The sequence below is a fragment of the Pongo abelii genome, chromosome 8, assembly GCF_028885655.2.
Source record: "Pongo abelii isolate AG06213 chromosome 8, NHGRI_mPonAbe1-v2.0_pri, whole genome shotgun sequence".
Taxonomy (NCBI): domain Eukaryota; kingdom Metazoa; phylum Chordata; class Mammalia; order Primates; family Hominidae; genus Pongo; species Pongo abelii.
Genome location: NC_071993.2, coordinates 250014 through 273595, shown reverse-complemented (window position 1 = coordinate 273595; position 23582 = coordinate 250014). Strand labels below are relative to the sequence as shown.

Here is a 23582-nt window from a genome sequence, read left to right as displayed (position 1 = left end):
CGTGCCACTGCACTCCGGCCTGGGTGACAGAGCAAGACTCTGTCTCCAAAAAAAAAAAAGTCCTTGATTTTTAAAAACCTAAACGCTCTGCCTTCCAACTGCCTGGTTTTCACATTTTTTTTTGGACATTTCTTTTTTTTCTTTCTTTTTATTTTGTTTTTTTTTGAGACAGAGTCTCACTCTGTCGCCCAGGTTGGGGTGCAGTGGCGCTATCTCAGCTCACTGCAGGCTCCGCTTCCCGGGTTCACTCCATTCTCCTGCCTCAGCCTCCCAAGTAGCTGGGACTACAGGTGCCCGCCACCACGCCCGGCTAATTTTGCTTTTTGTATTTTTTGTAGAGACGGGGTTTCACCGTGTTAGCCAGGATGGTCTCAATCTCCTGACCTCGTGATCCAGCCCCCCTGGCCTCCCAAAGTGCTGGGATTACAGGCGTGAGCCACCGCGCCTGGCCTTGGCCCTGTTTCTTAATGGGCTCTGCCCTGAGTCCATTGGTCCAGTTGGAAAACAGATTAAACTGAAAGCTACTTATCTAAATGAAATTGGCCTCCGTATAAAATTCAATGGTAAGTTACCTTGGCACCCCTTTTTAATTTTCCTCTAACTACCACACTTCAACTCCTCCTGAACAAGGCTTAAATTCTCTGTGTGCTTTGAGAAATAAATTTGCTACCCCCCCCCACCCCTTTTTCTCTAAAACTCCATGAGGGCTTGGGCCATGTGGGACAGATGAATCTCAGCCTGTTCCATTCACAGAGACAGTTTAAACCCAACTGTTCTTTGATACTAGTGATTTTCACCTGACTCATGGCTAACATTTTAAAACTAAAGCTATAAGATCTTTATTTATGTCTGTCTGTATTTTTGTATACGCATGTGTACGTGTCTGTCTGTCTATTGTTCATGGTACCAAACTGGCTTATAAATAAATGAGTACTTGTAAATTAAGCAAATAAGCCCAAATGCTTTTCAAGTTCATGTGATTTTAGTAATCTTTGAGAGTTTTTAAATTGTTGTTGAAACAAAAATATCTTCAGCATTTAATTTAGACATTGTGCCTGGGTCTATTGGTCAGGCAGGTTTATGCCATCTCTGCTAGAGGCTGGGGGTGAGGACACCTCCCTACAAGACAGGTGTGAAGGAGGATGCCCCTCCCTCATAGCCCACAGGGTTGGGCTTGAGAACTGGAACTGTGTCTCTAGGCCAGAGCATGGGACCCAGGGGATGCAGTCTAAGCTGGACTCCTTCCCCCTGGCATCTTTGGGAGGGGATGTGGAAGTCCCTTGCTGGGACTCTGAAGGCTTCCCACAAACACTAGTGAAATCTGAATAAAAATGCTTGGAAATGATTTATGAAAAGAGTACCTATGTGTATACATGTGTACATTTGTGTATAAATTCACATTTACAGATAAGCGCCTACCCTTGGGGAGGCTTACATTCTGGCAAGAACTGATTGTTTTTCAGCTCCTTTGTTCTGAGTAAGCTCTCTTTGGCCTAAGGATCAAAAGCAGTAAGAAACTGAATACAAATAACAAAATTTTTACTGGAGACAAATCCAAAAATGTGTGGTCCTCAGTCCCACATCTCTTCACCCTCCCATTAGCAGGTATTCAGCTGCTAGAATTATTAAAAGATTCTAAAAATTCAGAGCTTAGTCTTTCCTAATGTTTATGATCCTCTTTGAGATAGAAAACAGTGGATTGGCACTTTTTATAATGTTTAACAAAATTTTTTTTTGGTAGAGGTGGGGTCTCACTGTGTTGCCCAAGCTTGTCTCAAACTCCGGACCTCAAGTGATCCTCCTGCCCTGGCCTCTCAAAGTGCTGTGAGTAGAAGTGTGAGCCGCCATGCTCATACTTTACAATTTATTCTACTTTCTGGTTATACTTTAATGAAACTTTGAGTGCAGTTTGACATACATACAGACACATATACACACGTGTATGTATATGCATATGTGTCTAAATTCACATTTACAGATAACTGAATTTGTTCTCAATGCTAGGATAGCACTAGCATTGTGTGTGTCTGTCTTTGGAAGGATGCATAGGAAACTGGAGGGGTCCGTGATTGCCTCTGAACGAGAGAACTGAATTGGCTGAGACATTTTCACTTTGTAACTTTTTCAACCTTTACTTTTGTATCAATTTTAAGACTAAGATAATTTTTTTAAATTCCAACATTGGAGAAGACTTGGACCTTCTCTCTCCAGGGGCTCCTGGTTAGATAAAAATAGGTTCCTCTTGTGCCAAACATGATTTCCCTCCGTCTGTTTCCTTCCCGCTTTTGCCACATTTCTTGGGTCGTCTTCTCTCATCTTCACATCTTGGTCTGCTGCCCTCACTGTGCCGTAGCCCCTGCTCATCCTCTTAAGCCAGTAGCCTCCTTCGTTCTGCCTCTGTCGCTGTCTGTAACCACGTCAAATCTCCCATTGCTCTCCTATAACTCTTACTACACACCTCTCTTTCTAACTTCCCCCCACTTTCAAAAGTATTAATGTTCATTGTAAAAATATGAAGGAGGAAAATAAATCATCCAAAATCCATATGGTTCCTCTGTCCTGTTTCATCTCCAGCCAACCTCTGCTCACCCTGAAAGGTTCAGCTCACTCGTTCCTTCCCTGAGATTTTCTGCTTCCTCTCCTGCGTTCATGGTCCACTAGAGTGTAAGCTTTCAAGAGACCGGAGAGCTCTGCTCTGCTCATTGCTGTATACCCCACATCCCACACAGATGCTGCAGGAGCCCAAGTGGTTCTCACATCGATGAATCGGTGGATGATGTTTACACAGTGTTTTCTGAATTTCCTCAGCATTCCGTAGCTTCTGCTATTCTACTCTTCGTCGTTCCAGGAGGGTAGGGGCTACTTCCTGTCCTTGCAAGACTTTATGAAGCCACCTACAGTCTGTAAAGGACTAGCGAAGAGGAGGTGTGGTATTATGAACTGTGACACCAAGAAGCTCTGGGTCCGTTTTCTCTCCAGTATGGAGTTAAGGAGTTGGACTCAAGGGTTCTCAGACTGCCCTTTAGAGCCACAAGGATACTTAGGATCCCTTGCCAGGGTTGCCTAATTGAAATGTCATTTTGGAGCTTGACTAGATATTTGTAAGCTTTCAAACCTGAGACTTTGAAACATATCAAGGACCTACCCTCAGGGAGGCTTAAATTCTGGCAAGAACTGATTTTTTTTTTCAGCTTCTTTGTTCCGAGTAAGCTCTAATACATGTTTGCTGTATGAATATCTACTATAGGTAAGGCGCTGATAGGGCATGCACTGGTCTAAGACAAAGCCCTTATTTTTAGGTTGCTCTGTCCAACATACTGAATTGAATACAGGTTGCCACCGACACATGTGGATGAGCATGGCTAGTCTGAATGGAAATATGCGGAAGCTATAAAAGACACACCGGCTTTTAAAGACTTAGTGCTGAACATGAATGTAAGCAATCTCAATCATTTTTATGTTAATTACATGTTGAAGTGAGATTCTGGATATATTAAGATGCATTATTAACGTCACCTATTTCTCACTTTTCAAATATGGCTATTAGAAAATTTGAAGTTACATGCATGCCTCATATATTTTTATTTAAGTATTGCTTTATGGGGTTTATAATTTAGTGCAGTAGTACTTCATCTCATGAATTTACACACTCCTGAGCACCCAGCCTCTCACGTACTGTCCCTGGCCAGAAGAATCAATACCACCTGGAGGCTCATTAGAACTGGCAGAATTACCGGCCCCACCCATGCCAGACCCACTAAATCAGATTCTGCATCTTTACCAGGTCCTCAGGCGATCTGTGTGCTCACGAATGTTTGAGAGGCTCTGGCTTACTTAAATTACAGTAACAGGCCTCCACTTGTATCCCTCCCCACATTTTTGCTGCTCCAGTCCTACTGGATTAAGGATTCTTAACGTGAGGGTCAACATAATTCTGGGCCTTAGGAATCCACAGAATTTTATGCAGCATTATCTGTGCATGCATGTGTATGTGCACTTTTCAGGAAAGGGTTTATTGCTTTTTATTTTTTTTTCCATGTCAGTAAAGCAGTGTTCTCAAAGTATGTTCCCGTCAGCAACACTTAGGAACTTGGGAGCAATGCACATGCTGGAGGTGGAGCCTAGTGGTGCTTCAATAAGCCCTCCAGTGATCCTGATGTCACAAGTTTGAGAACTACTGAATTAGAGACTGAAGGCAAAGAACAGGGCGAGGCCTCTTGGTGCATCATGGTCTAGTCTGGGTGACCAGGACTGTGAGACTGCCCTGAACCGAGATTGGCAGCCAGTGAGCTGGCTGGAGAAGTGGAGTGAGGCAGGGGAAGGTGATGGGTTTGATTCCAGATGTATTGAATTTGACGACTTTAATTTCAAATGTTTGTCAAATAATTTTCTATCCATATATTCAGCCTAGCATAAGAGTTAAGAAAATGGGTTTTACAATCAAACAGAACTGAGCTTGAGACTGCGCTTGAGACTCACCTACTGGGTTAATCTGAGCAAGTTATTACATCTTTTTGAACTTCCCTGTTTACACCTATCTTGTCTTGAGTAGCCTGACCAAAGGTATCGCTTTGCTACAGTTGCACACTTTTCCTTCTTGTTTATGAAAAGATCACTTTCACACAAGTATCCTATTTCTAGTTTTATTTTCTTTTAATATTGGAAAGTGGCAAACTGCTTTTTATTCTCTAAGCCACTTGCTTCACTACTTCAATTTGGTCGCCCCCAATTACGGAAGCAACCTTGTCACTTCACTCACTTCATACACCCTCCTAGAGGCCTTCTTTCATTTTGCTGTCATCAATGACTGAAATTTTTAGTGATACTCATGTATTACAGATATGGGTTTCCTATTTGTCAGTTGAAATTTTTTTATTGAAAAGACTATTTTAGAACACAATTCTAATAATTAAGGTCTAGAATCAGAGTTGGCATTTCATAAAATGACAAGTGACACTATTTTTTTTGAGATGGAGTCTTCCTCTGTCACCCAGCCAGGCTGGAGTGCAATCGGGTGATCTCGGCTCACTGCAACCTCTGCCTCCCGGGTTCAAGAGATTCTCCCACCTCAGCCTCCCAAGTAGCTGGGATTACAGGCACCTGCCATCATGCCCGGCTAATTTTTTTTGTATTTTTGTACAGACAGGGTTTCACCATGTTGGCCAGGCTGGTCTCGAACTCCTGAACTGACTTCAGGTGATCCACCCACCTTGGCCTCCCAAAGTGCTGGGATTACAGGCATGAGCCACCGCACCTGGCCGACACCTCATTTTTAAGTGAGGACCAGTAAGCCTGTTGCTTAGGAAAATGTATCTAGAAGAACAAAGACAAAATGAGGGTGAATAGAATCATACTACTACTACTGTTGGAAACTTTACAATCCTACAGGAACCGAGACTTTAATATTCAGACCTAAACCATCTGATCCCAGTTGTGATACATCTATCACATGAATGATGAATGATGGCATGGATGATGAAAACCAGAGTACCGACTAAGGCTGGGTTAATGTTGGCACTAAGACCTGGGGCTGGTCAACTACCCGCAACTACCATACCAATAAGTAGATGAAAACAGCAGAGGGTAAGCCTCAGCTGGCCTCCAATTAAGAATCTGCTCCATTCTGAGTTGTGTATCTGTTTTTCAGGCTGATTTGCAATAATTGATATGCAGCTGATATAATAATCATCCTCTCCTTTTTATATCATGTATGGTCTTTTTGAGATCTGGTGAAAGTAAATTCAATTTATATGTTTAAGTGAACGAATGATGTTTAACACACTGATTTTATATAAAGTTAAACAGTCACTAAAGAGTGACCCACAGTATATGATCAACATTTAGCGACAGTAGTATTTGTTTGGGTATAGGGGACTAGACTAAATAAATTACTAAAGCTAGTTTTTTTAAATACATTTATTAACCAATGTTAACACATTAAATGAATCTATATATTGCTAGTCAGAGCAGCTTACAAAATGCCAGAATGCATCATAGAACTGGACAGCCACAATGAATAATTACAATGTGCAGAGTGGCTAAGCTCAACACCTCGATATAGCTTTATGATTTGCAGAAAATTTTTAATAATGATTCCTAAAACAATCAATTGTAATTTTACCTAAAACTTTTACAAAACCAGGCCACAATCTCTTTTTTTAATTTTGTTTTTTTTTTAAACACACAGTTTTCACGCTGTAGTAACTTGGAAATGTGCAACCGTGTCAACAGAGACAAAAAAGCCAAAGTAACACGAATCTCACTTTCATGCAGCTATCAGTTAAATATTACATACTCTGGAATGATTTTACACCAAAAATATTTCCACAATTACTTGCTCTCATAGGGGTGGATCGAAGTCTTAAAACTTGAAAAACAATCAAAGAAGGTTAAGTGTTCTCGGTTCTGACATCTCCATCAGCGCCACACACTGTGGCAACACTGACTAATTACACAGCAACAAGGAGGGAACGATGATGCCAAGTTACTGCATAATTTAGGTACATTGTATGAAATGGGGCTACTGGGTACTTTTTACAAAATATTGTGCACCATTTGGCAGTAGTTTGTCAATTAACTTGTGTCACCACCATCTGCAACAGCATCGAGATTAGATGGACGATATTTCACAGAAGACTTAGTTACATTTTTATCTTTAGAGTGACCCTGACAAACCTGGAGAAAACTTTTTAAAAGGCTTTTCTCCTGATTCTTTCACTCCCATTGTGAGTAATTGCTTTAATAAATATCAAAGGTCTAAATAAATATGTACAAATTATTTCTCTAACCTCAAAAAATAACTAAATGATAAATGGGAATTTGACTTGGTCTAAGATCAGGCTTTAAAAAAAAACATATAAATTGTGAGATATTTTAAAAGAAAAGTAATTTAAGTTTTCCTGGCTGTATTTTATATATCTATGTATAAAAAATCATTATTCAACTATCGATCCATTCCTATTGGTAATGCTTCTTAATCCAGACATTCCGCAAAATACAGACTTTTTACAAATCACGGCATCTTTAATACAAGAAAATTAACATGCATTATTCTTCATTCTGTGTACAGTGATGGAGTTCATTAGTAGGCAATGACCCATTACCACAAACATAACGGCTTCTGTGAAACTTAAGTGCTTTCTCTTCTTTTAGTATTAACTTACGATACATGAGGTGACACCAGATAATAGGCAGTGAGATGATATGTGGGAAGGGAAGGGAAGCATTAAACAAATTCGTATGCCTCATCTATAATTTCACATATGGATAAAGGTAGTTTTTGGCTTTGTTTTTGTTGTTTATTTTGTTACAAGCACTCATGTTAGGACAAAGATGAAATGTGCAAACTTTAAAATTTAAATATTCATTTTCTCTAAGATCCAGCTCAGTAAAAGATTACCCCAGTTCCCTGCAATTTTAAACTACAAGATCAAAGCTAATAATTTGTTATAAAAGTTATATATTGAAAAGAAATAATGAAAAACACAATTGGGAAATATTTAAGAAAAAATATGCAGGACTAGCCCTGCTGTGTCAACCCTGTTCCCTAAATTCAATCATATACCCACTGGTGTGACCAACAGATAATGCCTTTGAACAGTAAATTAAGCTGAACAAAACCAGCTCAACAAGGTTAAGAAAAAAATGTCACATCAAGGTAGTATGTTTTATTTCTGAAACAGTTCTGTAGTTCTTACATTCAGATCTATTCTAAATGTTTCTTTGTTAAACTCACTTGTATTCACCTGTTTTTTAAAGATCTGTTGTTTAAAGGTTAAAATCTCTGTAAAACCTAAAAATGTTTTAAAATTTGCTGAAAATGCAACAAATTCTCAATTAAAATTTATTTAAAATAATACCCTCCACTGATGTTACTTTTACCCCCTGAAAAACTTCGGAGGAGCATTAACAAAAGATTTAAACTACTGTGCAAAATTTCTTCACGAAAAGTGTTTAAAGGCTGGTGCAAAATGGGAAGCAAATTCTAAACAATTTTGGCTTCTTGGAAACAAAAACCGCTGTGTCTGAAAAGAGTAATCATCGGGGTGACTCCGGGAAGGGCCAGCTTCATCTTTTCCGGCGGCAGGTGCGCTTGTGCTCCGCGTGCCAGTGCTCCTGCTGGCACTTGATGGAGCAGTAGGACGTGTTCCAGCAGCAGTGGTACATGGCCTCCTCCTCACAGTTGTAGCACTGCAGGTAAGAAATCGGGGCAGTCTTTAGACTTGGGTGTGGATGTGTAAGAGACTGGTTAAAATGGCAAACTCTTGAGGTGGTGCTTTTAAAAGATCTTTCTGGCTCAACCTTTTGTGGAATCTGAATACGTACGCACAGAAGATGGAAAGGGAGCCCTGGGGATGACTGCAGCTCATGCCTGGTTGTCAGCAAACTCAAGCTGCTGTCAGGTGGTACCTGACACTTCCCGTTTTTTCCATCTCTATGGGAGTCATTCCCGTTTCTTTTCTTAAAATGCTCTTGACTTCACATCCCTTTCCAGCTACCACTTGCATTTCTCTGCTCTCCACAAGCTCCTTGAAAGACTTGCCTAAACTCCCTATTTCAAATCCTTCTCTCATTAACATACGCTGCAGTCTTCACTCATCCCATGCCACTAATATACTGCTAGCAAGGTCACTTACAACCTCAAATCTAGTGGCCAAGTCTCAGTCTTCATCTTATTTGGCAATGTCTGGAGATATTTTTGACTGTAACAACTTTGGGGCAGAAGGTACTAAGGCGGACAGAGGCCTGGGATGCTGTTAAACATCCCACAATGTACACCTCCCACAAAGAATGTTCTAGTGCAAGGGTCCATAGTACCATGGTTGAACTCTGGTCATGGGAGAAGAGAAGAGTGAAAAAAGTGAAGCTAAAGTTCCAAGCTGGGTTGGTGAACTAATGGTAGTACCATGAACAGACACCCACAGTGAGGCAAGGAAGATGAGAGACGTTCTGGATGCAAACACTTGACAACAACAGGTCAGTATAAATATGAAAGTTCTGTAGATAGACACATGCAGATTTGATGGCTGTGAGAGCCCTGGAGGAAGAACCCAGGGACAGTAGCCTACATTTGATACCTAAACATTCTAATTTCCTTCCTGTGTATTGTATGCATTATTATGCATTATGTCAGCAAGTGCACCTTCAGTAAAATCCCCATTAGGTGCAGAGTCAGTTTTGGAAACGGCTTGGATGAGGCGTGTCGGGATTCACATCTGGGGTGTGTACCACCCACTGGTCATGTGGCTTCAGATCAAGTTATTTAACTTCTTAGTTTCCTCATCTTTAAGACTTTACACAGCACCACCATCCCTTCTCCCAAATATCCTATTATTTCGCTTTCAATTTCTCCCTTTCTGTGGATATATTTAATGGATGCATCTATCTGTGTTTCTCGTGACATCCATTATTCGGCATCTGGCATACCTACATGCTTTCTGTCCTATTAATACTATTCTATTTCTTACAACAATGTAAGATGTAATTGGGAAGAAAGAATTCTTTATTCTTTGAGACAGAGTCTTGCTCTGTCGCCCAGGCTGCAGTGCAATGGCACAATCTCAGCTCATTTTGATCTCTGCCTCCTGGGTTCAAGAGATTCTCCTGCCTGAGCCTCCCCAGTAGCTGGGGTTTCAGGCACACGCCACCACGCCCGGCTAATTTTTGTATTTTTTGTAGAGATGGGGTTTCACCATGTTGTCCAGGCTGGTCTCAAGTGATCTGCCCGCCTCGGCCTTCCCAAGTGCTGGGATTACAGGTGTGAGCACCGAGCCCGGCCGAGAAGAAAGAATTCTAACCCTTTTACTAGAATGTGATGAGCACAAAAAGCTCAGCTCTGCCAACTAGGTTTTTAATCATTCTGTTTAATCTCATAAGCCTCAAATTCTTCATCTTAAAAAAGAGTACAAAAATACCCACTTTAGCTGTTTCACAAATGGTAAAGTGCTATATACAGTATTATAATTATAGCCTCCTCTTCCCATTTTCTTGATTCTTTAGTAAACTTAAGAGATTTCTACTCATAAGAATTTTTTGGGACAGGGTCTTGCTCCATCGCCCAGGCTGGAGTGCAGTGGTGCAATCACACCTCTCTGCAACCTTGTACTCCTGGGCCCAACGAATCCTTCCGCCTTGGCCTCCCAAAGCACTGGAACTACAGGCATCAGCCACTACCCCTGGCGTATTTGGGTGTTGTGCTTCTGTTATCTTCAGCACACCTTAATTCCCATCTAATGATATTGTGAGAGTTGATCACACAAATTCAGTCATTCTTGTCATACTCAACTAAAACTGAGTTGAGAAGCTGGGGGGAAAGGCACCTGGAACACAAAATGTTGGCTGCAACTCTCAGACTAGTTTTGCCGACTGCCATCCCTCACCAATCAGAGCTTCTCAGCTCCTCAAAACCTTACGAGCACCAATGAAATTTCTTAAAGAACACGGAAAAGTTCTTCTTCGGAGAGCATGCTTTCACTTGTACTGAAGGCTGTAACACCCAATGTGCAGGTTGTTTTTTTAACAGAAAATAAAGCTCTCTTTTTCCCTCCACAGATCTCCTGGTCTTTTGTTAACAATATTTATTTTGTTATTCACCAGCTCTTCCTACCAAGTTATCTTCATCTATTCGAAGTTTCCATTTTCCTTCTTGCCAAATCTTTGTCACAGATTTAAAAATATTTCTTTCATGAAAAGTTTATGTGTATTTATATAATATAGGCTAGATAAAATGAAGAATTAGTTTATCACAAAACTTTATATAGTCAATTTATTAAAACTGAAACCAAGTTATGAGCTTTCGGGAGCAAAACTTTTCCCTAATTCACTGAGCACTGTGGCGGCTGTAAGACGAGCACTTGGACCCTGTGCACTCAGAAGCTCCCACTCTAGTGGGGAGGATGAGACTCGCGAGCAGGACACGATGACGAATGACACTAGTCAGGGATAAGGGAGGGTAGTTAGAGACCAATGAGATGTCACTACTATAAAGTAAAAGTAATTGATTTCTTTAACAAAATTTAATATATAAATGTTAAGTGCAGGGAAATCTGAAACTCTTTAATTTATTGTGATAATTACATTTATAATTTCACCATTTGAATGTTACCCATCTGAAATCACCAGGTAAAAGTCAGGGCCAGCCAATTTGCCCAAATAAAATATTTGCATAGATGGAGAAATTATATAAGTTAATTGTAATAAATATGTACTAAGGTATTATAATCTCAATTTAATAATCCTGAGCAGTACACAGTAATATGGGATCTGGGGTTGAGAGATCATAGGACTTTTAATAAAATTTTTAAAACTAAAGCTGACCATTTCACATTTGATCTTATTTCAGAAACATCTTCTGCATGTGCCACAGCTACCTTCTGAATTAACTGGCATCATACCTGTGGTACATTTTCAGAAATAAGAGTCTAAAAAAGACTGGTATTTACCCACTGCTTCTTCTTGGTCTGAGAAATCAGTTGCTTGTGCTGTGTTGCCAGCTTCTTGATTTCTTCTACAAATTCCTCCTTACACTTTTCCTTTACTTGCTTACATTTTCTGTCCATCTCACCCTGCATGTTGGCTACAGCTTTATTTACAGCTTGTCTCTTTTCTTCTTCCATTTCAGAACGCAGCTGGAACAAAAAGACAACCCACAGTAAGTCAGCGCACAACTTAACACAGACCGTCTACACTGGAACAGAAACTTAACAATTTGCATGAGGTATCTTTTCCCCCTTCATTACATGTGTAAAAAATTTAGGTGAGAAAAGTATCATTATTACTTGAAATGCTGTAACAGATACTGGTGTCATTATATTGCTACATTTAAAAGCTGCTACTGGGTTGATGCATGAGTGAAAGGAGCCTAACCATGACAGGAGTGCTGGCTGCAGCAGGGCACCCACAGTGGCGACAAGCATTACCTTCTCCAGAGCTTCTCGGACAACACGCTCTGTCTCCCGCTTGTGGTCCGACTTCATCCGGTCTTTGAAGTCATTGAAGATCTTCGTGTATTTGTCATGGCACATGCTCTGACACACGCCATCATTTGTGGTCTGGGTGCTCCGATGCAGCATTCTTGGTGAAGAGGCACTTAACTTCTTGGTCTGAGTTGACACGGAGACTTTTTCGATTGGCTGAGGCATCGTGGGTATTTCCTGGCTAGAACTTACTGCTTCTGTTTCAGGCTCTGGTTCCTAAAAGGTAAGACAAGAGTTTAGATGCAAAACAAAGCAATATAATTCACTAGTTCAAGAACTACTCTATTAGGATAAAAATACAGTGATATACATAAATAGCCATATAATAAACTGCTGTTAAAAAATGTGGTTAGGATGGTAGATTTCATGTATATTTTGCCACAATTTAAAAATAAACAAATCTCCCCCATCAGTGAATGAAAAGAACATGCAATTAACAGCTACAATAATTATAAACATAAGCTTCATTTATAATTTTACGTAAGTTTTGTTGTAAAATAAACTAAACACAAAAATTTATAGAATATAAAAATTATTGTCAACTTATAATTACTTCATTGGACTAGATTCATTAACAAATTTCCTAAAATCCTAAACCACTTCTCACTGAATATGTGTTTGAAATGTGCCCAGATTTACACAGTTTTAAAACATGCGGGACTTATATCACTTAAAACGGCTGAGCTCAACCACAGTCTCCTTCAAGTTTTTAAATGTTGGCACAACTGATATACTGCATAAATGTGTTGTTTTTAATAATACTTAGGAAAAATATCAGAGTTCCCAGGAAATGTATTAATAGCAACGTGCCCTTCCTACTTAGCCAAGCTTTGGTCAGTGGCTGTTTAATTAAGATGGAGACTTGGAGCATGTATGCTATTCCAGGGTAACAGATAATGACAGGGAAGCCAGAAGACTGGTTTCAACTTGATGGATATTATTTGACTGACAGCAACTGAATTTCACAAGTATCCACCAAGAGTGATTGTCTTTGAAATACAAAATACTTTGAAAATATTTCCTGTTTCATTTGCCACCTGGATACTGCGAGGTGGGCAACTTACTTCCTTTTTGGGCTCCACACTTTGATTACGTCGTCCTTTCTTTGCTCTTGGTTCTTGAGTGACCTTTAGCTGTGGGCATTATAAAAGTAATATATTATTCCAGACACTAGGAAATACTTCTCTGCTGAAAACACTCATAGTGGACCCACAGGTGAGAAGTGAATACATTTCTACCTTTTGCATCCTTCCATCCACTCAGTTACCACTGACTTAATTACTGTTCTGGTAACTGCAGGCTTGAAAGAGCCAGCGCACCTTCAGAGAGGAGCAGTTGTACTTAACTCTCTTGGTACTGGCAGGGTCAAGGTCATTGATTGTTACATCCATGTATTTGAACTGGTTTTGGTTTACTTTTGCAGAGCACTTTACAAATGTAAAAAAGGGAAGGAGAATGTCAAAATCTGTTCATTACAGTGAGGAGTGTACACTAAGATTTCTGCATTTAAAAGTAATAATGAATAGGCACTTCCTTCCTGAGACACACTCACCTGCTCATTACTGGTGGAGGAGATACTGGATTCTGCCTCTTCCTCACCTCGGTCCTCATTCTTAGATTTCCAGAATCTCCCTTCTCGTAGGAAACGCTGATGCAGCTCCAGCTCATCACAGGCCTTTTTCCAACCCATACTGCGCTTCACGTGCAGCCGATGAATGTTGACTGTGATATCTTGAATGTTTTCAGAAGGGATCCAGGCCCTAGGAAAAACACGTAAAGGTACCGTTAGAAACATCCCAAGAGGGCTTCAGTGGACCCTGCCTGCCATGAAGTGCGACCTGTGGCAGTTCTCGTCTGTTAGCTCGGTGCAAAAGCCGTTACTTTTAATTGCAAAAACCACAATCACTTAGGCTTTGTCATAGCTTGAATAAATAAACTGTTACCAAGCGGAAAATAAATGAGATTTGTTTTGTCTTTCACAGTCGACAAAAGTTCTCAGAAGTGGATTCACAAATGACTCCCAATTGTTCACAATTTAATCAGCTTAGCTTGTCCTAGTTCATATCTGTATTCTTCATAAGTCCTTTTAAAGTTATTTGTTGTTCTGAATACTGTAAACTAATATAACCCATCTAGCTATTTGCAGTTAGCACTAAAGAATCACTTGAAAATGCCCAGAAATTTTCATAAGATACATACATATATTCATATAAAATGGGAACATCTAAAAATATTATTCAGTAAGTCATATTTGTATCATGTCCTCTACTCATTAGAGAAACCAGATTAACAAACAGAGCCATTGATTATTTAGCCACAATGTACTTAGCTGTGAACAGAAGTGCAATACATATCTGAAACTAGAGAATGAAAACTGCATTTGGTTCTGTTGGAAAGAATGCTAAAAATTCAAGAACATTTTTTTCTGGGCACTGGTCTCTTTCTCTGTTTAAATTCGTATCCAACCCAAATGTTGTATTCAACAGACGTTTGCTGTGTCCCAGGGGAAGGCACTAAGAAGATGGAAAAGTGAATGGGGTCTATTTGCCTCCTTTGACAGCAGCAAGAGATGCTGCCCACAGGGGTTAGGGTTAGGGTTAGGGTAAGCTATTAGTGGCTGGAATCTCTCGGGTCTTCTGATTATTAGGATGGCACTTCCTACACTGCGTCTGCCTTTGAGGGACTTACACTTTTGTCAGAAAGAACTAAGGAATAATTATAATGCAATGCAGCAGGTGGTAAGGTACTCTACGGTGCTATGGAGAGGAAGAGTTAACATTTGGTTGTGAGTGGTCAGAACATTTTATTCGGCCTTGGTCTTGGAAGATAAGATTTAGACAGCAGACAGTGTGAGTGGAGAGATTCCAGGCAGAGGGAACATCACAAATGAGGTAGGAAACTGTATGGATGCATGAGTAACAGACATTTTCTACGGTAGAGCACAAGTTGCGATATGGTACTATAAACACACGTATTTATGCTTTTCAGTTTTCTGTTAAAGATTTTTGTTCTGCTATAAGTATATATGATATCACAGTTTTCATCCCTGGCCTGTAATTATAGAGCTCCAGAAATACTGGGCCTATGACTGTTGGAAGGAATCTCTTAGGGAATCATGGCCACATGTGCCTCAGCCATAAGTAACGATTTCTACTTCCTTGTACAAGCCAAGCTTTATAATCTAGAAGCACACTTTAAATATACAATACTCTATACCATTAGATGCTAACAGCAGCTAAAATTGTTAGATTTGAACTTCCATAACGTTATTTATGAATATATTGGTTAATATTATATCAACTATGTCTCATCTGGCATAAGTACTTTGTGAAAAACTAAACTCTAATGCGGAGTACAAATGAAATCATGCTTGTGGAATAGTTTCTTGCCATTAGATTTTGAATATATTTACTCTTCCAATCAACAGATATTTACTGATTTCCTATTATGTAGTAGGAATTCAATAAAAGTGGTTTGTTCACTTTTTCAAAGTAGTTTGCTTTTGAGAGAGAATTCTGTTACAAGCAGTGCTGACTACCTGGAATGAACTTGTATCTGTAAGAGTATTTTCCTTATTTATCTTAAATAAAATGGATTCACATCTGTTCTTTAAATGTACTTCTATTCTCTTTTAGTCAGCTCCAGTACTGTAGATAATCAGATTTCAGTTTAAAAAATTATCACAGGGTATGTTGATCTACAAAAAAATAAAAATAAAAAAGCAAACAAACACCCCACAATTTAAGGTAAGTCTAATAAAAAGAGGACTAGTCTAATTTGGCTCTATGTCTGTCAATGCTCTGACTATACATGCAGAATAAAATGGTTCTGTCATCTGATGTCAGTGAGCCCAAAGTGCTCTACCTCTTTTTTGTCTGTACCTGGTTTCCTAGCTTGGGCCATGCCATCCAGCAGCCACTTGCAGCAGAGAGATTCAGCCCCCTTAAGACAGGTCTTATGAGCTACTTTTCTTTGGCACGCAACATCTTGCAAATCCTACAAAAACCTCACCAAAGCGGCCTCACATGTAAACACAATCATACTCGACTCTTTTGCTGGAGATGTACAACGTGCTCATTGTCTATGAAGGAGCAGCATATTCTATTCGCGTGTATAGGAGGGAACGGTACAAAACCTTTCCTTTTTTTTTTCCTGCCACTTACATGTCATGATATGATGGACTAGCAGAAGAAGAATTATTAGCCAAACCTTGCAACCAGTGGCTCATCAACCAGAACCTTTTGAGCATACGTTGCTTAAATAATTAAAAATTCATGATTATAATTTCATCAAAAATTTTAAAACATTCTATCAAATTTTTTACAATAAACATTCCAATATGGAAGACTATAAAGTATATCCTAACCAATCTTTCACTTCAAATTGTTCACATTGTATCCAGGAAAAAGGAAAATGATTTTATTTTCTAAAATAAAGTCCTTAAGAGTCCCATCTGTCTAGAACTATTTAGATAAAATCTTCCAGGACCTAAGAAGCTTGAGGGAAAAAAAATAAATACCTCTGAAAATGTAATCTGATGTTTCCTAATTCTCTCTTCAGGTGACAGACTACTCTAGGACTGCTGCAGATTAGCACAAATATTATTATCTTTTTGAGACGGAGTCTCGCTGTGTCGCCCAGGCTGGAGTGAAGTGGCACAATCTCGGCTCACTGCAAGCTCCATCTCCCGGATTCACGCCATTCTCCTGCCTCAGCCTCCCGCGTAGCTGGGACTACAGGCACCCGCCACCATGACCAGCTAATTTTTTGTATTTTTAGTAGAGACGGGGTTTCACTGTGTTATCCAGGATGGTCTCGATCTCCTGACCTCGTGATCCACCCGCCTCGGCCTCCGAAAGTGCTGGGATTACAGGCGTGAGCCACCGCACCTGGCCTAGCCCAAATATTCTTTAAAAATATTTTCTGCATAGTATACTGAATGACATCTAACAAGTTAACTCGTTATTAATATCACTCATGGTTGAAGACACTATAAAGCTACTTGCAAGTTGATGAAAAAGAAAAATATATAGATAAAAAGTTCTAATTATCAGTTTATTCTTACCTATTAGTATGGCTATAAAAATAACTGAATTCTTGTTTTTTATAAGTTAACTGTGTTTTATTTAATGTGAAAAACATTGAAGCAAACTTTCCCCCGTTATTCCTTGAATATCTGTTGTATTATAAAAGCTGACCTTTATTGAGTATTCACTATGTGCTAGGTACTATGCTCAGGTCTCTCTATATAAACATTTCTTTAAACCTTACAAAAACTCTTATGAGGCCCTTATTGTGCTAAGGCTCAGAGAAACTGACTAATGTATCAAGATTAGTGTAGAAGACGGTGAAGCAAGGACACAATCTCACATAAAGACTTACCCTAACCTACCAAAAATACATTACTTCTTTGCCTATTCTGACAAGAAACTGAAATCATCTGAGTATGATGTATTAAGCATATGTTAAAAATTACCACTTAATAATGTAATTAAAACATTCATTTTGTATTGAGTTATTTTATTGGATCATTATTTAATGTTTCTTGACGTGACAGTGTCAGGTTAAGTGTGTATCTACCTATGAAAGAACAGAAATACCTTCTGGGAAATTTACAGTATTTATAGGTTTCTTATAACTATACTTCTGTTGGTTTAAATTAATAAAGACTAAGTAAAAATTTACCACAGGGAGGAGTAAGGTCCCTCATTGTGTAGCTTCTCTATGCACTAATAACCTCCTGGCATGACAGGAGACACCTCATGGACTGTTCATTTAAATCCTTGCAAAGTATGACTTTTTTGTAGCTGACTTCTGTCACTTCCACCTTATCTCAATATCTGTGTTAAATGAACCAAATAAATTGCATGTGAATTCTTTATTCCTATTGTGGCTTATTTTTACGCACACTTCAGGTATTTACACACATTCTAAGATCACAAGATTGATGATTTAGTCTACGTCTTTAACTGAGCCTTGAAGATGGCTGGAGCAACTAGAGTAACTGTGAATACAGTAATGGTAATTCCGTTACCGTATTATGGAATGGACATATTCTGAGGCCCTTCTGCCCACTGTACTATAAATTCAGTCTTAACACTAATGTGCTTCTGAAGTTCAACAGTGTCAGTTATTAAAAATTCTGTTTAGTACACAATATCTGAAAAATATCTGGAAGCAATTTATCTTGGAACGTATTCTTGGATGCATAATGTGCTTTTTTTTTTTTCAATTTAAAATAAACTTCATGCATCTGTGATGGAGAAATCATCAAACTTTCTTAAGGACTTCATAAGCACAGCTGTGACCGCTGAACATGGGGTCACAAATTACCTCTGGTGGTGGTGGCCAAAGAAGCGAACGTCAACTTGATTGTCTTCTTTCTGCATGACTTTGGCTGGCCAAAACCCAAAACCTTTCATTTTAGCCCAAACCAGCTCATGATTAGGTATCTGGAAATTAAAAGTAATATAACAAGGTAAAACGTTTAAAGTATTAAATGCAAGTGTACCATTAATATTAAACTAGTCACGTATAATGCATTATTTCTAAAATATTTCTTTCGTAACTCCTAAACACATACAAGATTTTTTTCTGGGATTGACTGATTTTATATTTGCATCAGAGTGCCAACATGAACCTTATTCCTCAGAAGAGGTCGGGACTGGAGCATGGCCGCCCCTGAAACCAAGGCCATCCACATGTATGATAGTGGCAAACAAGAGCACCCACTTTGCCAAGTGCAGCCAGGGGAGCCAGCAGCTTCAGCACCCCCTGGGAATTTGTTAGAAATGCGGAAATTTTAGGCTGGCACAGCACTGTCTTCACAGGGCTGGCTTCTCTCAGGCAGCCAAGGCTGCCGGCCAAGAACGCTCAGAATTCCCTTTGTCAGTGCCCGGTTTGAAGACGTATCATTTTGGGGAAATTATACAGCTACAGACAAAGGCAAAGCCTTAGGTCTCTTGTGAAAGAATGAAAGGAGAAACAAAAATTCACTTTATTAAGGGACCCAGATGCTGGGTGTGGTGGCTCATGCCTGTAATCCCAGCACTTTGGAAGGCCGAGGCGGGAGGACTACTTGAACTCAGGAGTTTGAGACCAGCCTGAGCAACATGGTGAAACCCCATCTCTACCAAAAATACAAAAATTAGCCAGGTGTGGTGGCGTGTGCCTGTGGTCCCAGCTACTCTGGAGGCTGAGGTGGGAGAATCACTTGAGCCTGGGGGAGGTCGAGGCTACGGTGAGCCGAGATCACACCACTGTACTCAAGCCTGGGCGACGGAGTGAGACCCTGTCTCAAAAAGAAAAAGGACCCAATATTTATTTTTATTCAGTATCTCATTTTAAAATCAGAAATGGATAACAAGCCCTGTTACTTTTTTTTCATTTCAGTTGTTTATACTCATTAAACCCATATATACTATGATATTTTAAAAATTTAGGAAGAAAATTATAATCTTTAACCAAACTGGAAATAAACTTCCTTAGAGCTGTATGTTACACACTTGAGGTAAAAAACAAAAATCACAAAATTTCACATACACAAGGATAACAGAACCAGTTGTCAGGACGAGCATTTGACAAGTAAAAGCAATTCTTGCAAAGCTGCAGTTCATCCAGCTGAAAAAGAAAAGAAACTACTTTAGCCTACATAAAATATACATACACATTAAACTATATAAAATGTATCCATGTAAATTAACATTCACGTATATAAATAGTGTTGAATTTTGTTCCTTAATCTTTTAAGCTTAAATTTTAAAGTTTTCAATAAATGGTACTGGAAGACCCTGTCACTGTCCTCTTAGAACCATGTCGCTGGTCTCAGGCCACAGCTGGAACAGAAGCCGAGGCTGGTCTGACTGGGCCCTGCCCGGACCTCACTGGTTAGCACTTCAGACTGAATATTCCTCAGGAAGGTAACAATATCTGCTGCCAATCACAGCAGTCCTTACCTTTGCCTCATTCTCTATTTTAGTTCCTTGTTTGTTTTCTTTCACAACATTCTTTTACAACTTGTAAACAGACATATTTTATCTGTTTCTTTTTTCTTTTTCCCAGTCTCCCTCTTCAGAATGTGGCTCTATGAGCAGGAGGCCTGCACTGTGATCACCTTTTACTCCTCACATACTGCCTGGCACATAGGAGGCACCCAGTAAATGCTTATTGAACAAATAAAAAACAAAAGTCAAATTTGAAATGAATTCAAGAAACAAAACTTTTTGCATAAACTGAGGAACTTCTGCAAAGATAGTATGGTTACAGGTGAGTGTTTTAAGTCAGACCACCAAAAAATATACTTCCTTAAATGTACTTCATTTATTGTATGAATATGTACTTTGTTGTTTGGTTGGGTTTGCTTTTTGCCTATGTAGTTTAGAAGGGATGCAAATCTGGATCCTTCATTACAAGAGGGTAATGTTTATTGCACATCTGCCCAGCAAGATACATTTGCATGCAGCATCTAGCTAACACTCACAACAGTTCTGAAGGTGGCTGAGAGTTTCCTTGTAGAAGTTAATTAGTAACTAAATCTGACTCCCAGGATTTCTCTTTGAACAGTTTTGCCAGAATTTTTTTTTCTATTTGCATTATTTCCCATGTATGTCAAACGTGAAAATAAAAGACCTTGTTTTGGTTTGTTTTGAGACAGAATCTCATTTTGTCACCAGGCTGGAGTGCAGTGGCGCAATCTTGGCTCACTGCAACCTCCACCTCCCAAGTTCAAGCGATTCTCCTGCCTCAGCCTCCCGAGTAGCTGGGACTACAGGCGTACACCACCACGCCCAGCTAATTTTTGTATTTTTAGTAGAGACAGGGTTTCACCATGTTGGCCAGGATGGTCTCGATCTCTTGATCTCATGATCCGCCCAACTTGGCCTCCCAAAGTGCTGGGATTACAGGCGTGAGCCACTGTGCCCGGCAATAAAAGACATTTAAAGGAAATGACACAATTAAAATGTAGATAAGAGTGGAATCCTGAAGTAAATTTATTTCAGTTATAGAAAGAGTATAATTATTGGGCAATGAATAGTACCTCATGACATGTGTCTTTATATAGCATCCTCGCAATGTCAGCTTGCTCACTGTCTGCTGTAATTAAAAATAGATATTACCTATAAGCAATAGTCTGCAAATATAAGACTCAAAGTTAGTATCCTTTTCTTTCAGTTTGCAAAAGTAGACATCTACCATTTCAAACCAAAATGTCCATTTAAAATAACGATAGCAAAATAAAATTACACAGGCAGCTTTTGTTTTCCATCCAATACAACCACTAATTCTCTAGGTATAGAGAGTGACCTTACCTTTGGATGATGTGATACTAGTGGGGAAATGATCAGAATTAATCATAGTGCTTATTAAAAACCTCTCAGCTAAAACAAACACATATAAAACTGTAAAGAATAATTGTGTTTTCATCATTTAGTATACTATGATTTTGTTTTTGGCCAGTCCGTTCCATAATCTATATCACCAGATATTCCTAACCTTATACTCTGTCACTTACTTGTAGATCATTAAGGTATTAATTCTTTGAAAGTAATGTTTTATAAAAGATAGTGTTCAACATGGAATGTAAATGGTGTGTTTAAAAATGCATACACAAAAAAACACAAAAATATTCAACCTCCATAGAAAATCACGGTATTGTGGAGAAGCAGTTGGGCATCAGCTTTGAACTCTTCATAACTTCGGTATTTCCCTTCATTCACTTTCTGCAGAGGGCAAAAACAGAATGACGAAAAAAGTTACCAGTGAAAATACTTGTCTGGACTAAGTTCATAGGACAAGCAGACTTTTCTAGGATGGCATCAGGATGACCACTGCCATCCCACAGTATTGACAGAGAATGTGTCTAAAAGAAGCCAACAACCCCACCTGCGGTTTTAATAATACAGTATAATGAAGCATGGCAGGTCGGATATCCCACAGCCACAAAGACACTACGTTAATTTACCAGAGTGAACTTTAATGGCTTGAACATCTCATTTGACAATAATGTAGAAAGCTGCTGCTAAGCTTTGTTTGGGCCAGTGTGGGTGATGAGACCCTAAGCACAAACCTGTCATTCTTTACAACACAGGAAGATCGAGATTGAAAAACAGAACTGTTAGCCTCTGTGACAGTTTACCATAACTACTAAGATATATTTATAATTCTGAATTGGGGCTAGGAATTGGTTTAAAATATTTTAAAATAATATCTCAGGTGTCCCTCTCTGTGCCAAATCTTAGAGGATTTCAACAGGAGGGAACCTGCATGAGTAAAGGCAGCAGGGAGGAAGGGACGTCTGGGTTCTTACATATTCTGTAGAGGTCTTATAGTTTAGAAGGGGCTGTGGCTGGGGCTAGGAAATCTGGGGGTAGGAGGTAAAATTAAAACTACTTGGTTTTGTTCCAGGATTTACCAGTTACTTTAACGGAAAAACCTTCATTTACCCTTATCTTATATTGAAATAATATAGCTATAGTCTTTCTCGGGTACTAAAGAAACTTGTGGCCGGGCGCGGTGACTCACGCCTGTAATCCCAGCACTTTGGGAGGCCGAGGCGGGCGGATCATGAGGTCAGGAGATCGAGACCATCCTGGCTAAAACGGTGAAACCCCATCTCTACTAAAAATACAAAAAATTAGCTGGGCGTGGTGGCAGGCGCCTGTAGTCCCAGCTACTCAGGAGGCTGAGACAGGAGAATGGCGTGAACCCGGGAGGCGGAGCTTGCAGTGAGCCGAGATCGCGCCACTACACTCCAGCCGGGGCGACAGAGCGAGACTCCATCTCAAAAAAAAAAAAAGAAACTTGCAAGATGATTTAAAATTATTCCTGTGGTCTCCCTATAGGCTATAATGACCAAGCGTAAGATTTTAAATTTCCAACATGACACATGAGGTGCAAAATCAGAAATTCAGTAACCCTGACTGCAAATATGTCTATGTGTTCTACTGGATTTTGTTGCAATTTGTTACTGGACATGAACAACTAACAATCCTCAGCTATAGTCGGTAAAATTAAGACCTTTAAGAATAATTAACTTTTCTAATCATAATTTTTTTTTGTTCATTTTATTGTTTCCCAAGACTGCAGATCAGTTCTATGCTTTACTTTTTTTTCTGAGAGGAACTCTCAGGTACCACTGCTAAACCTGGAAAACATTCTTTACATCTGAAATGCTAAATTGCCCAGGCTGTAAGGCATTTTCTTAAATCAACAAGGATCAAGAAGCTATAAGCTGCTCATCTTTAAAACCAGGCCTTTTAAAGATGACACCTAATTTGCATTAGAGTAAGCACATGAAATTTACAAGTTAATAATGCTTCATTTGGTAGTTATGCCTGTCTTTTATTTTAGGAAGTGGAAAAAAGTACACTTTCAAGGAAAGAAGAGCAACCAAAATCTGCTTAACTGCTACATTATTCTTTAACTTGTTAGTTAAGAAAATGTACTTGAAGTGGAAATAAAAGAAACCGACTTTACCTCTTGAATGGTGGGAACGTCCACAGCTGAGTGCACCAGCCTCCTGTACATCGGGTGTTTATTGTCCTTCCCCTTTTTATTTAGATCTATAGCCTAAGAGGGTGTTAGTACATCAATTTAAATGTGGTTAAA

The 23582-nt window shown here is 39.3% G+C and overlaps 1 protein-coding gene across 1 annotated transcript in view; it reads right to left on the bottom strand.

Annotated features, from left to right (window-relative positions):
- Window positions 1-5898: 5898 nt before the first annotated feature.
- ZMYND11 (zinc finger MYND-type containing 11) overlaps window positions 5899-23582 on the bottom strand; it is a gene marked incomplete at its 5' end in the record, with an annotated part of 72862 nt that continues 55178 nt past the window's right edge. Inside the window, 10 exon segments of the mRNA NM_001132948.1 lie at window positions 5899-8190; window positions 11442-11627; window positions 11919-12191; window positions 13040-13108; window positions 13528-13735; window positions 18309-18427; window positions 19518-19595; window positions 21013-21068; window positions 21607-21694; window positions 23451-23543. Coding sequence (NP_001126420.1) covers window positions 8068-8190; window positions 11442-11627; window positions 11919-12191; window positions 13040-13108; window positions 13528-13735; window positions 18309-18427; window positions 19518-19595; window positions 21013-21068; window positions 21607-21694; window positions 23451-23543 — 1293 coding nt within the window. The 3' untranslated portion in view covers window positions 5899-8067.